Source organism: Tachypleus tridentatus, chromosome 1 (genome assembly GCF_004210375.1).
Source record: "Tachypleus tridentatus isolate NWPU-2018 chromosome 1, ASM421037v1, whole genome shotgun sequence".
Taxonomy (NCBI): domain Eukaryota; kingdom Metazoa; phylum Arthropoda; class Merostomata; order Xiphosura; family Limulidae; genus Tachypleus; species Tachypleus tridentatus.
The window spans coordinates 23,016,905-23,035,815 of record NC_134825.1 but is presented as its reverse complement, the minus strand read 5'-3'; the positions used below and the strand labels follow the sequence as shown (position 1 = coordinate 23,035,815).

General features: G+C 33.7%; 1 protein-coding gene across 2 annotated transcripts in view; it reads right to left on the bottom strand.

Moving 5' to 3' along the window:
• Positions 1–18,911, bottom strand: part of LOC143244487 (paired box protein Pax-6-like) — a 53,621-nt gene that overhangs the window by 16,214 nt on the left and 18,496 nt on the right. For both annotated transcript variants that reach the window (XM_076489263.1, XM_076489275.1), the window contains exons 2-3: positions 9,047–9,149; positions 7,941–8,287 (exon numbers count right to left, since the gene is read on the bottom strand). In XM_076489263.1, the coding sequence (XP_076345378.1) occupies positions 7,941–8,287; positions 9,047–9,059 (360 nt within the window). In that variant the 5' untranslated portion in view covers positions 9,060–9,149. The remainder of the gene's footprint in view (positions 1–7,940; positions 8,288–9,046; positions 9,150–18,911) is intronic.

Genomic DNA, 18,911 nt, shown 5'->3' with positions numbered 1-18,911 from the left:
TCAGAAAAACGCATGCATAGAAATTATAAAGCAAAACTTAATTATATATCAACTGTCATTGCAGCTTTCGTCTATTGGTACTTACAATCAATACCGTTTATCGATGGGCCTAACAAATAAAATTTTAAGTTCGCTGTAACAAAATATAGAGAAATAGTTTACGTCAGTTACTTTGGAAAATTAAATACCACGTATATATTTCAGAAATATCGTATCATAGACATAAAAATTAAATACCACATATATATTTTAGAAGAATCGTATTATAGACATAAAAATTAAATACCACATATATATTTCAGAAGAATCGTATTATAGACATAAAAATTAAATACCACATATATATTTCAGAAATATCGTATTATAGACATAAAAATTAAATACCACATATATATTTCAGAAGAATCGTATTATAGACATAAAAATTAAATACCACATATATATTTCAGAAGTATCGTGTTGTGGACATAAAAATTAAATATCACATATATATTTCAGAAGTATCGTATTATGGATTAAATACCACATATATATTTCAGAAATATCGTATTATGGATTAAATACCACATATATATTTCAGAAGTATCGTATTATGGACATAATTTCACTTATGCGTTACCTGATGACGATTTTTTTTACATTTTAAGTACTTACTAATAAAATAATGGGAATCCAACATGAAATAATTGTTAAAATATAAATTAATATGACCATAATGAATATGAGTTGTTTATAAGCTCAAGAACTGGTGTTTATTTTCATAAAAGTAGAAATACAAAAAAGGGTATTTTAACCCTAAAATTTCTCACTTGTACTTATGTTGTTTATTTTAAAAGTGAACAGTTGTGAAGTTTAACATGTATATATATATATTTAAAGAAGGATGACATTTCGAACCAGTTCTCTGATGGTACAGTTCATGGCGTTACAAGCTGTACGATTTGAAGAAGGATGACATTTCGAACCAGTTCTCTGATGGCACAGTTCATGGCGTTACAAGCTGTACGATTTGAAGAAGGATGACATTTCGAAACTTCATTCTTCTTTAAGTATATAAAACTTGGCTCTTCTTCAACCTATTATTTAATCTTGATATCTTTGTCGCCTATACGGTTTCATGCTGTTTTTAACACGTATATCACAATATACCGAGTAATATATTTACCGTTTACAACATCCAGTGTAAATAATTTTGAGAAACAAATGTAAAAGGCACAGTAATAGAGAGAGTAACAGCAACAATGAAAGTAATTATGTTTACATTTTTTTACTCACATGTTGTTACAGTAATCCTGTATCCAACACAGTTAATAGACCATGGTCAAGTAATCGGTTGCAAAATTGTGTTTAAATAACCGATGGGACTACGAGTCGAACGCCTTGACACGCTTGGCCATACCGGGCCGCCAGCTTTGCAAATTGAGTGTTTATTTTCTTATCCTTCCGTATTTATCAAGCTAAATAATTATGTGCATAACCACACATTATTATTTAACAGCAGAGGTTAATTAATTTCGTTTTTTGTTTTTAAACTTTTTATGAAACTTATTTTTATCAAATCTACGTTTTATAAGTTTTTCAAGCATCAATATTTTCTATACTACTGTAAAATAGTAGTAAATAAATATACCACTATGATTAACAAGTTTAGAGTAATGAATCCATATTAGTGCCAAAGCTTTCACTGTAACACATTCTTAAACAGAAACTAGGTTACATTTTAGTCTGTTTGTATATATATATATATGTTGCTGAAAGTACATATTTTGATGTTTTGACAAATGAGTTTGTAACCATGATTTGTGTATAGGTACGTTGTTAAATCTTTAATCAGTTATTTAAAATGTGCTTAATTTAAAGTTCAGTTTTTCTATTATGCTACCATTTGCTTTTGTTAGGTCTAAGGCTGATGTAGATTAAAACAAATAGTAATGACGGTTACAAAAATAAGACACACCAAACTATTTCTTAAATCATAAACGTATTTTGTAAACAATTATTTTTCCCACCGAACATTAAATTTATTCAAATATCTTTTTTCAATAACCCTAATTACAAACTTCTTAGGCCCGGCATGGCCTAGCGCGTAAGGCGTGCGACTCGTAATCCGAGAGGTCGCGGGTTCGCGCCCGCGTCGCGCTAAACATGCTCGCCCTCCCAGCCGTGGGGGCGTTATAATGTGACGGTCAATCCCACTATTCGTTGGTAAAAGAGTAGCCCAAAAGTTGGCGGTGGGTGGTGATGACTAGCTGCCTTCCCTCTAGTCTTACACTGCTAAATTAGGGACGGCTAGCACAGATAGCCCTCGAGTAGCTTTGTGCGAAATTCCAAAACAAACAAACTTCTAACATTACGAAACTTAATTATCTTAAAAAACACGATTTAAAAAGAAGTACACGAGAGACAAAAATCAGGTGATCTAACAACAACATCAGTACTGTAAACATATATATTTACAGGTTTTATATATATACACACATACGATATATAAATTTTGAAATGGCATGGTGTTGTTTTGAATGTCATTCGAAATATTCTTCTGCAAGAAACCCAATCTTTTTATTTGTTTAACTCATATATAACATTTTCTTTACTTCTGGACCATAAGGTTCTGATTATGGCGCTTGTGATCTGCAATGACAAAAGGCCAATAAATAAGTAAAAAAAACGAGTGAAAATTTTCCTCACATGGTTCGAGTAACGTGTATATGGGTGTCGTTATGTTTCCTAGTCCACTCCTAGTTGGAACATATAATAACCACGTCAAAACTCAGGCCAGCGGAAAGATTTCCTCCTCTTAAAAAGACGTCATTGATTTGGTCGACATAACTGCCAATTTTCTTGTCAAATCTCAAAGCCAGTTGGATACGCTTGTCAAATTCACAGAGGATTTTTGCTCATAGCAATTTTTGAAACATCTCACCTTAGCACCGACACCTTCTCACAGGATTACCCTGTGTGAATTGTGCAGACCACCTGTAGTGCAAATGATTGACAAATATAACACTAAAAAAGGTGACCCACTAACAGTCTCACAGAAAAACGTACCTATCCTGACAATCTCGAAAACCAACGAATCATTTAAAACGATAGCTTCCAAATACTCTCCTTCCTGATAATATCTGATCGACGCATGCGTGAAACAATTTTCAATTTTCGGTAAATAATTATTAGTGAAGTCAACGCACGAGAAATCGTTAAACTTTATGAGGTGTCTTAAGATGTTAGAGATGTACAACACCTAAGGTAGATCATAATCATGGAAATGGACAAACGAGGAACCGTTAAACTGTAGGTTGTATGCTCGAACATTAAATATATACTTCATGTAATTAGTAATGTACAGTTCTAAGATTTACGTTGCTAATTACTGGGATTACTCAAATAAGAATGTGTTCAAACACGAGTTAATACGATAATCAGAGATAAATTATTAGGTCACTTATCTGTTTTTGTTTTTCTGGTTTATCCTTATTAAGAGAAGTAAAATAATCTAACTGTTACTTCATTTGTGATTACTCTCTCTCAAGAACCAGAACTATAACTATATAGAACTATAAAATGAGACTAAAAGGCTTAGAAGCATGATACACATTAAAATGAAAAGAATTAAACATTTTACTTTAGTTGTAAGCAAATATATTATATTATATAATTATATGATTACTCATTTAATATCAACCATCTTTAATATAATACATCTTTCGATAACTCAACTAGTATCAACTATCTATAAGATAATACACTGGATAAAAATTAAAGTTTTCATTTCATATTTTACGCACATAATATATTTATATGTAGAATATACTGGTAAAAGACACTTTAACACTATTAATGTCTTAAACTTGTGTTAATGACAAAAAAAGAAATAAGCTACAATTCAGCTGTTATAACAGCTTTTAGGGAATATCTGGGAGTTAACGTTCTAAAATGATTTTAAAAGTATTTACTAGAAAACAAAAATGAATCGTGCATCCAATACAAACGAATTGATAAAGCTGATATGTTGACGTTTCACGTTCACCAATTTTTTTTTCCTTCATTGATTTCACACAATTATTTACATTAACCATCAAGAGAAAGAGTTTTTTAAACATGCACTTCAGCTGTACTTATTTGTGATTGTCGTTGTTTCCCCTTAAATATGGGGACCTTCTCCCCAGTGGCACAGCGGTACATTTACAAACTTAGAACGTTTAACACCCGTTTTCAATACTCGTGTTGGGCAGAGCAAAACACAGTCACTTATGTAGCTTTGTGCTTAACAACAAACAAATGATAAAGAGACCTAGAAATACATTTTTTTATAGTTAAATAGAGTTGTAACTCAATAAGACAATTTGACTTCGTAAATAAGTTAGAAAATAATTGTTTGAAACATATGCTAAACCCCAAGTGAAGCTTACCGAAGGATTATAAAACGTTTTTTACATAATTCAATAAATGTAATTCTTCAAATGTTTTGTTACAACCATAATGCTATGACTGAAAGATACACAACTTCGACGTTACCTGTCCAAAAAAAATTTCGTTAAACGTCACTGAACATATGAAAATATATTCCAGTCCTATTGTCCTATACTGAAGTAAGCTGTTTTCAATGTTAGCTACATAAATTAAGAAATTTTTTTGTTCAGCCTATAAATATTACAGATTGATAAAATTTTAATTACCTGTAACAGTATCAATGGAATTTTAAAATCTGGTCTGATCTCAATACGTAAACGGTGTACATTTAGTAACATTGACAAACTGTGTGTATGTAGTGTTCCGCCATTCTGAGAAGTGTTTATGACGATCTAGACAAATCAATGTTGATAAAGTTTGTTAAAGAAAATCTGATCCTAGATGTCCAGTTTAATTAGATAAGAAATCAGGTGACTTTTATACTGAACTTATACCGCGCTGATTCCTCGAACTAGAGCTTAACTGAGTAAAACACATGAAACCGACGTGAAATTAACTAGAGCACTACTGAGTAAAACACCTGAAACCGACGTGAAATTAACTAGAGCTCAACTGAGTAAAACACATGAAACCTACGTGAAATGAACTAGAGCTTAAGTGAGTAAACCACATGAAACCGACCTGAATCGAACTAGAGTGCAACTGAGTGAAACACCTGAAACCGACGTGAATGAACTAGAGCTCAACTGAGTAAAACACCTGAAACCGACACGAAATGAACTAGGGCTTGAGTGAGTAAACCACATTAAACCGACGTGAATCGAACTAGAGCTCAACTGAGTAAAACACCTGAAACCGACGTGAAATGAACTTGAGTTCATCTGAGTAAAACACGTGAAACCGACGTGAAACGAAAACGGCTCTTGATGCCGCGTGTACCACGGTAACATTGGGACGGACAAACGGTTCGTGTAGTGCAGATTGAAACAGTAGGCATGACGTCCCACGTTCCCATTTATAGTGATATTTTATGTCTAACTTTTCCAGGTACTTATGTTGATAAAATATAAACAGAGCGAAATGTTTGTATTTTCAATTCTAAATTAGTAAGTTTATGAACACGAAAAACATCCGCTAGATCACTACTTTATATAAAAACTTTCCTTACATTTAGAACTCGAATAAAGCTATATTAAAGCAATCCTCCCCAACATATTCCTGGATTTCTTTTTTTACGAGTAATTGTTTTCCTTAACAATATGTTCGCGATTTGTGATCTATGTAGTACACCTTTGATATAACATTAAGATGTCAGTAAACCTACCATTTAATCATTGAAATATAAGTTTAAGTATCCGAGCGTATGCCAACATTAACCCTCGTTATTAAACAAAAGTGATATTAAGCTGTTCCCCAAATCGATTCCAAAAGTTATTATGCAGGTATGCCGTTGTTTAACGCATGGCATGTATTTCATTTTAATAAACCCATTAAACTATTTAAAAGGCACCATAATCATATTATTTACCAATTTTCTGTAAAATCAAGATATGTTTATTTCTTGTTTTCACACTTATGCTCATATGAGACTCAAACCACGTATCGTGCAAATTATTGCGTAGTTAAAACAACACATTGATAGTTTAACGTTATTTAATCAAACTAGATCACTGTTTAATGAAAGAAATTGATTATGTAATCCATAGAAATAGAAGTAACTGCATAAAGATGAGCAAATAAGATGTTTCAGTATATTCATACCTTGACATAACAAGGACAAGCATTTCAGTAGAAGAGTTGCATCGTTTATGTAAACATTTACCACTGATTTGTAATGTCTTAGAGACATCGTCTAGTCGTTCAGTCCTATATAATAACATGTTTTGATTGCTTTAAAGTTGATATAAATTTAGGTTCATTTACTAAGATTTGAATGCTGCAAGACACATCAGTGTACACATCATAACTTATCCTAAAACTACTATCAAACATCATAAGTTATATAGACACCAAAAAGTGTAATAAGATGTGTCGAGTGCACCTTGACAGCTAATACAGTAGCAAATGTTGCATATAAAATGTGTATTATACTACACAGGTCTGTCAATTATAACTTATGTTTTCACTGAAACTGTCATTAGTCCACTACTATCAGCGCATGTGGTTTTATTGTTTGGTTTCACAGTTGTCAGTCATACATGTGCAAATCCCTGGATATGGCGTTTCGGTTGCACGACATGCTATCGATACAGCGGCAAAACTTAAAAAAAAACACCTGTAAAAAAAGATGTAAACCACAATTTAACTTGACACCTTAGACAGAAAGCATTGTTCTATTTTATGCAATCAAAAACTTTATATGTGGTGTGGGTCGGTCGAATTCCTAAGTCAAGGCTTTTGGAGTAACAGTCGTTGTACAGTGTTTTCAGGCTACCTTATAGAAAATCCCAAAACTGAATATTTACTAGGGTGATTGTGTTATAATTCCTTTGGAATACGAGTAATGTGCTTGTAGATAAGACTTGGTTTTAAAATGAACATTTGCGTCACTTTTGCGAGAAAGAAGAAAAAAGACAATTGCATTTTCAAACTCAATTGAAAGCAGCGAGAGATCGAGCTATAAATGTAAAAACCTAACCGATATGACCTTTGCACATCTACCAGAACTGTGTATCGTTGTTAATAAATTACACTTCTAGAAGGATTACAAAATTCCAGAGGTTGTTGTTGTTGTTTTGAATTAAGCACAAAGCTACACAATGGGCTATCTGTGCTCTGCCCACCACGGGTATCGAAACCCGGTTTTTAGCGTTGTAAGTCCGCAGACATACCGCTGAGCCACTGGGGGCAATTACAAAGGAGTTGAGCCACGTGTCTGAACGGAGACACCATGTCATCACATGGTTTGGCATTGAGTTCCAACTTTACGGTTGTCATTAGAAGCACATTTAATATCACATCAGAGGACAACTGTGATATATACTAGTGTCAAATAATTCGCCAGAAATGTTACCAAAGAAATGTTTATTTTTACTTCCCCTAATGATGTTCGTAATGCGGTATCTTCATTAGTTTAACAATTTTGTTGAAACAAACGTCACTAAAAGCTACGTAAAAAAAAATAGTTTATAAAATATTTCAGAAGATTAACCAACCTATCATAACGACCTTAGCCAAAAGAAAGTTCACACTATGCTCCGTTTTCACGCTCATATAATATCTAACCTCAGATATTTAAAACTATTGTAATCACAGTTCCCAATTATCAGTTAGTTTAATTTTAATTTAACAATTATTTTTCATGTAATGTTACAAAGGTGTAAATAGTTATTTTTCATGTAATGTTGCAAAGGTGTAAATAGTTATTTTTCATGTAATGTAATGTTGCAAAGGTGTAAATAGATATTTTTTATGCTTGAATTAGAGACTAGCAAGTGCTTAATATCAAACTTAACAGTTTGAATGAATTCGAGATGTTTCCAATTTTCTCCGTTACGTTCACAGTTGACACTATTTTGGGGTGTACTTACACTTGGAACATTCTCACTGTTACACACCCCGTCTGCCAAGAGTCGGTCTCGAATTTCCCAAGCAAAGACGGAAGGACACTCTCGTTTGTAGTCGGCTATTTTATTCACCACAGTTGAAGTAGCTACACGTGGCTTACTGCCACCAATGGTCCGGGGTTTGATGGAACCGGTCTCGTAGTATCGTCCCAGTATCTTGGAAACACAACCGTTAGAGACCTGCAGTATACGGGAGATGTCACAAGGCCTAGCACCACTGTGGGCCAACTCCACGATCTTCTGACGGGTCGAGTCTGGCAACGGCCGTCCGTTCACGTACACCCCACCCAGCTGATTTACTCCACTGTGACCTGAAGTGAACAACAACAAACGAAAATTAAGAATTACTAAATAAACTCTTCAGAAAAGTGTGAGTAAAAAACGTGTCCGCTGATGATTCTTGGTACGATCTGACAGCTATCTCTCCTGGTGTTAGTGTCATTGGTGTTTATTAAATTTTCTTAAAGTTGTTTATTATAAAGCATTAATACACTCTGTCATCTGCTTAGTGACACAAACAGAAAGGATACTAAACTTCAACAAACAGCAAACATACCTATGCAAATTAAATTTATAGTATTTTAATATGAAATGAAACGAATGAAAACATTACTATTTAACACTTGTAAAGATATATTTAATGATAAGATAGGCAAACAAACAGATTGATAGATGAAATACTTTTCAGTATTCGCAACTTCTTTACGATTTTGTTTTCTGCATTAACAACAAACTGAATTTCTATTACTAAATAACACTAAATATTTACAATCAGTGATGACGAGAAACCCACTTGTTGAGAAATTTATATGCAAAAACGGCTCGTTTGGGCTTCTATGTAAAAGTGTTTTCTCAGCCCAAACGAGCCGTTTTTGCATATAAACATACTAAATATTTACAATTTCACGCAACTTTAAAGAGTAAAAATTACAGCTTGTGTTAACTTATATTTTACGCAGCTAACAGTTCATTTAAACTAAAAAAAAACACACACACACGTAAAGGCTTCTTTTTTTGCAACACAAAATGATATATAGACTTCCTACCCCTAAGAGTCATTTCATTCCTACCTTTATGAGGCATTTTTCTCTGAGTTTTCAAAAACTACAGGAGCTGTTAGTAGCTGCTGGTCAGCCGATCAGTCTCTTCAAATGGGCAGCGAGACGTCGACACCTGTGAAATAATAGCTTCGTTAAAGTTAGTTATTGATGGTTTGACCTGCCAACCGGAGTGAATAAACTTCCTGAACAGCCCTTGAAGTCGTTTTTCACACCTTGAGGTGAAAACGTACTGCAATGGAGATAAAAGTGGGTGGACATCCTTAGTAGGCAAGTCAAGCACTCAACCTCGCAGTCTTAACAATGCAATTTTTCCCGCTACATTTAGTGTAAGGCATTTGTCAAACGTCTATACAACTAACAACATTATCTGACTCTCAACCGAGTTCTTCTATCATAAAGTCATGTGTTTACAATGGAACTGGTTGATGATTTGCTTTGGAACATCGACACTGTATTATTCCGAAATTGTCTTTCTTACGTTTTTAAACCTAAAAATCACCAGTCAAAATATTTTTTACGTTTGCTAATTATGCGTTTCTGACACGCAAAGTTGTTGAATTTGTAAATCATATTGTAGTAATTTTACAAGCAACTAATTAATAATGTACCTCAGCCCCTGGCTCAGCGTAATTTGTGGGTCTTATAACGCTAAAAATTCTAGATTCGATACCAGTGACGGGGAAGTATAGGTAATCCATAGTGTAGCTTATGAACAAACAAACGAATAATATATAATTTGATAAACATTCTTATTTTCCAAATGTACTGTAATAACTTCACAAATAGCTACTTAGAGTTTAAGTTTGGATGGCTAAATATAAAAAATTCTCAAGCGTTTTCAAATAGTTGATTATTTATAAGAAGGATAGTCAACTATTCAAAATCGCTCCAGATTTGAATTTTTTTTTAATCCGTTGTACCTTCTCTATGATCTTACGTGCTAACTCTATTTATCAAAATTAAACACCTTTATCAAAATATAAAACAAATAAAGAAACCGGAGTTATTTATGTCTTTAATTAAGAGAAAGAACCAATCAAAGAGCAAAAAAAAAATATTACTTTTATTGTAAACAAAATAATCATTTAAGCTAAACACTTATTTTATGTTCTAGGTATCGTCGTTTGTTTTATTCAGAGTATTCAAGCTAGAGTTTTGAAAGGTGAGGAGAACAAACAAAAAAAACAGATATTTTCTAACAAACTTTCATTATAGTACTGCGAACTTCTCAGTGCTAGTTTCCGTGTGTTATTCCACTGAGGGCTATTGAAATGTTGTATATCTTTAAGTTACTGCAAAACTCAGTTTGTATTTTGAAGTAAGTTGCTAGAAAGTCTTTGAAAGCAGTCAAAAATACTTACTGTGTTTAACTAATATTTGTTTCTGTTTTAATCAGATATTTTTCTCGTGAAAATAGAGATAAGCTGTCAACAAGTCAAATTCTTGTTGTATATATATATATATATGTATAATTTATTTCACATCCATCGAACGCCAACCAGCCTCGTGACTCTCGCCACTTGCTGAGTACTCACGTGAGACACACACCACACGTGCTGCGAAGTTGTACATGTGAAACAAGAAGTGTATTAGTAGGGGATCTGGTCGCTACGTGATCAGTGTGTAACGCCTACAAACCTATATTTAACTTACAAATCATCGTAAGTACATTGACTTACAAACCTAAATTCCGGAGTAATTATTAACTGTTCTTCAAATAATTCTTGGTTTGTTTTTAATTTAAAGACTTTCAATTGTGAACATCACGAACAATTTCACCAAACTTGTTTAGTTAGCTCTTCACACTGAACGTTTTGAGAAAAGAAAACAAATATACGTCAGATTGCTCGCTCTTTTGATTCTATCAGTGGTGAAAGGTATATATATAAACAACTCGGTAGTTTGAGGATTAACAGATATAGTCTTAAAAAGTATGAATAACTACACGTTAGTTCCCACTTCATGACCTTCCCACGAAATTTTGTTATGATTTCATCTTGATTTGTTGCATAATTTTGATTTTGCGTTATAGACGATTTTTGGGTTTGTTTTGAATTTGGCACAAAGCTACACAAGGGCTATCTCCGCTAGCCGTCTCTAATTTATCAGTTTAAGATTAGAGGGAAGGCAGCTAGTCATAACCACCCACCGTCAACTATTGAGCTACTCTTTTACCAACGAAAAGTGGGATTGATCGAAACTTATAACGTCCTCACGGTTATTGGGCGAGCATATTTGGGGTGACGAGATTGTTGTTTAAATACAAAATGTTTTGAGCTTGTTGTTGTTTTTTTCAAGCGCCATATTATAAAATGACGTAAAAAACTGGAGATAGAGAAACGTGGCAAGCAAGACTGGAGATGGAGAAACATAGCTAGTGAAACCCAAGATGAAGGAAAGAGACAAGTAAAACTAGAAATGTAGAAACGTGACTAGCGAATTTTTTAATATAGTATAATATAAACACCTGATTAATGGCGTTTTTCTTTATAACTCTTGCGGCTTCATTCGTATGACTTTTCGTGAATTACGTAACAAATCATCAGTAATAGATTCTAAAGTTGAAATGAATCATTTCGTTTCATCTCTTTCTTACCTACAGATGTCCACCTCATGATATCTAATTATATATATATATTAAAAATGTTTCAATATCTATGCCACGGACTCTCGCTATACTTTAAAATATTTGACGCAAGTAAGAAAATGACAACAAATAATTTGGGGAATATTTAAAGTAGAGAAATATGTTTAAATAGTGAGAATAGATTGATGGTATCCAACTGAGTTGATATGCAATGACTTAAGTAGTTATTAAAGAAGAAGTAGAATACTTATTGACATTGTATTCAATGTGGTAATATCTATACGATCGTATTTCACGTTTGAACAAAGGTGTTTGTTTGTTTTTTGAATTTTGCGTAAAGCTACTCAAGGGCTATCTGCGTTAGCCGTCCCTAATTTAGCAGTGTAAGACTAGAGGGAAGGCAGCTAGTCATCACCACCCACCGCCAACTCTTGGGCTACTCTTTTACCAACGAATAGTGGGATTGACCGTCACTTATAACGCCCCCACGGCTGAAAGGGCGAGCATGTTTGGTGCGACCTGGATTCGAACCCGCGACCCTCGGATTACGAGTCGAACGCCTTAACACGCTTGGCCATGCCGGACCCTTGAACAAAGGACATGGTATTGATGGTTAGACAAAATATTGTTGTTTGTCTGTAAATTATGCTGATTGGGTAATTAGAGTTGGAGGTCATTTGGCCAGTAAATCTGCAAGAAAATAAAGACAGGAATTACGAAACTTTCTCAGAAGTATGAAATTATGACATAAAATTTATGGAAAGTTTGAAAGTGGTAGAAACAAGTAACGTTACAATAACTTTCACATATATAGTTTTGTGTTGTAACTCTCAAGAGTGGTAGAAAAATTAGCAAGAATGACTCGTAATATTTCGTAACTAAAGTTGTAGGTGGAGCTTTCCTCAAGTTATACACCTAAACTGTTTTACGGTATACCTCTGAAATAGGTATCAAATAACAAAATAAAAATCATGAACCGTTTTATGAGAATTTCGGAGGTAAGACCTTGTCACATTTCAAGTAATTTCGGAGGTAAGACCTTGCCAAATTTCAAGTCATTTCAGAGGTAAAACCTTGCCACATTTCAAGTCATTTCGGAAGTAAGACCTTGTCTCATTTCAAGTCAATTCGGAGGTAAGACCTTGCCACATTTTAAGTCATTTCGGAGGTAAGACCTCGTCACATTTCTAGTCATTTCGGAGGTAAGACCTTGTCACATTTCTAGTCATTTCGGAGGTAAGACTTTACCACATTTCCAGTCATTTCGCTTTTTGATTCCACAGCGACGACAGAAACAGTTAATCAGAAATCGTAAAGAAATATTTACAGTATTTCGTGAAAAACAAATCTATTTAACATATGAACTTAGCTCCCATTCACCTTATTTTGCTACATATCTTGAAGACGGAACGGCAGCTGTGGGGATTTTGAAACTCAGGTAATAAATGACAGGAAATTCTAGAAAATTCCGTGAAGTTAGTTGGTGTGCATGCTGTTTTGACAGGCTCTATAACTTATGTGTCATTAACACAACACTGCAGGCTAAATATTGTTATTATTTATTTATGTATGTATAAATAAGAGAATATATTTGAACGGAAATTTTCAAACGTTTTCCGGTCATGTTAAGAGCCGTCGGTTAGTTTCTTTCATCTAAGAACTGTTTCATTTTTCACATTTAATTGTCCCTCGGGACAGTGGTAAGTCTACAGATTTACAACGCTGAAATCAAGGGTTCGATTTCCCTCGGTGGACACAGCAGATAGTCCCATGTGGCTTTGCTATAAGAAAACACATACACACATTTAATTTGATACACTGATCTTAATATGTTAGTGTCAACATGTATTTCTTGACAGAAGTTGACTTAATTTCTTCACTGATGAGGAAGGATATTTTGCGTTTAAATCCAAAGGATGCTTGTAACTGTTCTTGACCTTGTCTGTGTATAGTATACAAAAGCTTAGGAATTTACAGAGGTGCACAATAAGAGGTCTGCTTTTCTACAGTCTTATGTTGATTTGTTCCACTTCTAAACAGCGATGGAATTCTATTTATCATTTCAAAAGGATTCTTATTTTGTGATACAAACTGAAATGTGCACACTTTTCTCAGTAAAAAAGTTAGTTAAGACTTGCTTTATTAACAAAGTTACATTAGGCTATCTGCTGTATTCGCCTCGCGAAATCGAACTCCAAACTTTAGCATTGTAGGTTCACAAACTTACTGCTATTCTACCGAAGGACTAGGGAAAATAAAATCAGTAGTTTCACATATATGAAACTGAGTTTATATGATTCTTATTTTTTTGTTTAGGATCGTGGAAAAAATTCCATTGAAAGTAAACTCCTGAGTGTAAACCCTGACGAAGGACGGAGGAGTGAAATCTATGTTTCTTTTTTCTTTTACTAAAACACTTTAAAATAAACGTTGGCCGTTCACTTTATTTTTAACTGTGAACATAATGTTAGTACTTGAAAAAATAAAGAAATATATCATTATAAGTTTAAGTAAAAATATCATTCATATAACAAATCTAAAAACTGAAGGATGTAAAAAAATCGCTACTTTGTAATTTCACTTATCTTTCTTACCTATACATTGGCCAAAACAAATAAAACTGGATTTGTCACTATTAAACTTCAGTTTAATCACAAATAACCCCTTGAAGCTTACCATTTAAATAAGTATGTGACATATTAAAAAATCATTTGATAACAGAACTACCTTAAGAGAATTTGGGATTGAAGACTGTTTGTTTGTTTGTTTTTTGAATTTCTCGCAAAGCTACACGAAAACTGCCTGCGCTAGCCGTCCCTAATTTAACAGTACAGGATTAAAAGAAAGGCAGCTAGTCATCATCATCCACCGCCAACTCTTGAGCTACTCTTTTACCAACGAATAGTGGAATTGACTGTTACATTATAACGCCCCCACGGCGGAAAGGGCGAGCATGTTTGAAGTGACGGAGATTCAAACTCGCGACCCTCGGATTACAGAGTGAAACGCCTTAACCACCTGGCCTTGGGGTTTGCTATCTTTCAAGTGCACATTTAACTGCTTCGTCAGCTGGCATATACCTGAGAAGTCAAAAATAAGTACACATAACAAGGAGCGAAGTCTTTTTATGTTTTGACGAAAGCCTTTCAGTAGCTTTTAAAGGAAAACTATTTCCCATATAAAAACCAAATATACAAGGTAGGAATTTTCGAAGATTATAAATATAAACCCTATGAGAGGAAGCAAGTTGAGGTGACATTTAGCTTACGAATCTTTGGTTTAGATCTTAATTTTGACGGGTACTAAAACCTGAAGGTGGTGAAAATTAAACAATTCATTGGAAGGTCGGCCTGAAATGTTAGCCGCGGCATAAAGGTCATAGAGTGGCTCTGACCTTTTTTTTTTCAAAGTGCAAACGTTTAGCTCTAGTTCTCTCAGCTCTTGACCGATTTGAGATCTAATTATAATCTTAGACTCAGGAGGTCAAACACTTTCGACTGATGCATTTAACCACACCCAAGGTCTCATAGGCTAATTTACTCTAATTATGCCTAAAATAATTTCAATTTGAGGCTAGGCTGGTAGAGGCATTGCTGAGTAATAAAACTGAAGCGGGTATACCCGTGTCCCACATTTGGTAATTCTAGCTCATTGAAATATAGCTAACAAAAAAAAGAAATGCATGGTCTCATAGGTAAATGTACTCTAATCCTTCTTAAAAGAAAGGCCCGGCATAGGCAGGTGGTTAGAGCATTCGACTCGTAATCTGAGGGTCGCGAGTTCGAATCTCTGTCACACCAAACATGCTTGCCCTTTCAACCGTGGGGGCGTTATAATATGACGGTCACTCTCCCTATTCGTTGGTAAAAGAGTAGTCCAAGAGTTGACGGTAGGTGGTGATGACTCGCTGCTTTCCCTCTCGTCTTATGCTGCTAAATTAGGGACAGTCAGTGCAGATAGGGTCCGTATAGTTTGCGCGAAGTTCAAAACAAACCAAGCCTAAAAGTATTTCAAGTTATGCAGATATTAAGAATGCCCTCTTGTTCTAGCGTGATAAGAAAAGTTTTTAGCTCACGTACCTGACGTGAAGTTAAACAGCTACGTGATTCAATAAAGTGAATAGAATAATTCGATACATTGTCGTTAAACAGTTGAGTTATTGTATAGTACCAGAAAATAAATTTGGCACAGTGCTATAATATTTATTATACACGTATCCAAGTTAATTTAATTTACTAAAGAGAGTTTAAAGAGGCCTAAAAGTCCACTTATATTATGTACACAACACCATTAAGAGATGTCACTGCTTTTTATTGATTTGCTAGCCCAAGTTGCGCTGATGAGGCTTGAATAGACATAACTTCAGAGTACGGTAAATTAAGTAATACGTTTGGTCCGTACGTCAGGGAATGTACTTTCAACTTTTCCTTTGGTGAAAATAAATATATGTAATATTATCATCAGAAATAATGTCCTCATTACTTAGGTAAAACGATTTATAACGACAACAGCGTTTCCCTTACATTATTTTAATAAAACTACATCTTTGGCATTTCTTAACGATGCTTAGGCTTTCAATTCCTCGAATTTCAACTTGGTTTTCAAAACTATAAACTGATCAGCTTTCAATTCCTCGAATTTCAACTTGGTTTTCAAAACTATAAACTGATCAGTAAGTCTGAAAAAAAAAATTAAGATAACCTTGTTTGTTTTGTGAATTTCGCGCAACTCTACACGAGGGCTATCTGCGCTAGCCGTCCATAATTTAGCAGTGTAATACCAGAAGAACAGCAGCTAATCATCACTAGTTATTGCCAACTGTTGGGCTATTTTCTTACCAACGAATAGTGGGATTAGCCGTCATGTTATAACGTCCCCACAGTGAGCATGTTTTGGTGTAACGGGGATTCAAGCCCGCGACCCTCAGATTGTGAGTGGAGCGCCCTTAATCACTTGAACATGTCGAGTCTTTAGATAGAAAGATATTTGAAATGTCAGTAGAAGGTATTTCAGTAATTAAAAGTTGTTAGGAGAAATCATCATATTCATTATAAACTAAATTATAAATATTTTTATCTGAAGCTTTTAATGGTTCCTTAGAGGAAATATATCTAGTTAAGCCTAATAGGCTCATGGTTAATTCTATAATTAGAAACAGTTTTAAAGTTACTGGAAAGTTAAAATTTATTTTGTAAAAGTGTTGTCTCAACTGAATGTGACTATCGACCAGAGAGATTAAAAACTACTTTCTATCATTGAAATCTAATTACCTGTAGTTTTTCATCTATAATTTTTAACTTTCGACATTTCTGAGAACACATGTGTCAATATTTTCATTAGTTAGTCTAACCGTGTTTCTGTAATCTATTTTTTTCCCCCCAAGATGACTCTAGGTTTTTTAAAGACATAGCATAACATGCTCATCATGATATCAGGTGGGTATGTTGTCTTAACCACCCTATAAATATCGTTTCCTTGACAATTAAAATTACAGGTTCAATATCATTATGTTTATCAAATAACACAATATATTTATTTTTCATATAAACAGTTAATTTTACCTCAACAAGAAGAAATGGTAGGTTTGTAAAAGTGACACATGAATCAAACATGTTAATTTCTACTTTAGAAAAAAATAAAATAATTTATGTTAAGTTGTAAAAAAATCGAATGAAGAAAGCAAAACATGAAACCAACACAGTTTTACGTAGGAAATAACTGATAACATATTCTACGAACTTTTCTAAACCAGCATTAAAGTATCGTTAAAATATAAAAGATTTATACACGTTAACAGACCTTTTGACAACAACATTTATCACCAAAATTTTTGATTTTTAGATAGGAAGCAGAACAGTTTCGTTTCTATCACGTGCATGACAGTAAAGGTCATGGGTTTTCAAGGTATTAGAAGAATCTCTCAAAAAAGAAAATAATCATGATGATAGCACAAACAATGTTCTTATCATGTCAAAACTACCATAAGTTTTATTATCATACTAAAACTACTAAAGTTCTTATTATCATTATTCTTATTTTATCCTGTCAAAACTTTTATAATTTTTATCGTTGTGCCAAAACTACTATACTTTTGGTCAGAATACAAGAAATAGCATAATTTTCATTTTTATACCAAAATTACCATAATTTTTATTATCAAATCAAAACTACCATAATTTTTGTTATCATGTCAAAACTACTATGACTTTTGTTTTCATAATTTTCATCATCATACTAAATCCACCATAATTTTTATTACCGTACCAAAGTACCATAATTTTACTATGTGGAAAACTATATTGGTCTTTATGATACGAAAATATTCTTATAAAGGGAATACAGTTTGAAAAGAAAATAATAATGATAGCACAAGTTATGTCGTTTTCATGTAAAAACTTGATACAAATGCCAAGCTCCAACAATAGTTCGGCCCGGCATGGCCAAGCGTGTTAAGGCATGCGACTCGTAATCTGAGAATCGTGGGTTCGCATCCCGGTCGCGCCAAACACGCTCGCCCTTTCAGCCGTGGGGACGTTATAATGTGACGGTCAATCCCACGTTGGTAAAAGAGTAGCTCAAAAGTTGGCGGTGGGTGGTGATGACTAGCTGCCTTCCCTCTAGTCTTACACTTCTAAATTAGGGACGGCTAGCACAGATAGCCCTCGAGTAGCTTTGTGCGAAATTCAAAAACAAACAAAAAGCAATCCCTCTAGTTCTCAACACATCTAAGGTAAGTGTTTATCCCGCTTGTTCTTAAGGCACGACTATCTAACTTTCTGTCAACAAAACGTGCTTATTAGTCTAAGTACATCGCTAACACCTTCCACCAAATTTTAGTCCTCTTTACAAAGTACAAATGAACAAAAAATATAAAAAAAACCGTACTGTTCGTGCACATGGCTTGATGATGTTTTCCAATACGAGCATTTTAAACAAATGAATAAATAAAAAGATGAAATTCACTTTTATTTTTTATTTGTTCAAATATATATATATATATATATAAAATACCTTTTTCTTTTGTCTTACTTATACTTTTTTCTTTTATTTATCAATTAAAATACAGTAAACAATAAATAAGTATAGGCTTATGTGGTCTTGATTTTTAAAAATTATTGATAGTAAAATACGGATATCCCAATCTGTCTAGAAATAAATTTGGTTCATGTAATTTGAATCATATTTATTACATGAAAAAGGCCTTGCTTTGATTAATTTCTTTGTCGTACTAAAGCTAAAAAATAAGTATCTTTGTTTGAAATATTTTACGTATTTGCAGATACGGAG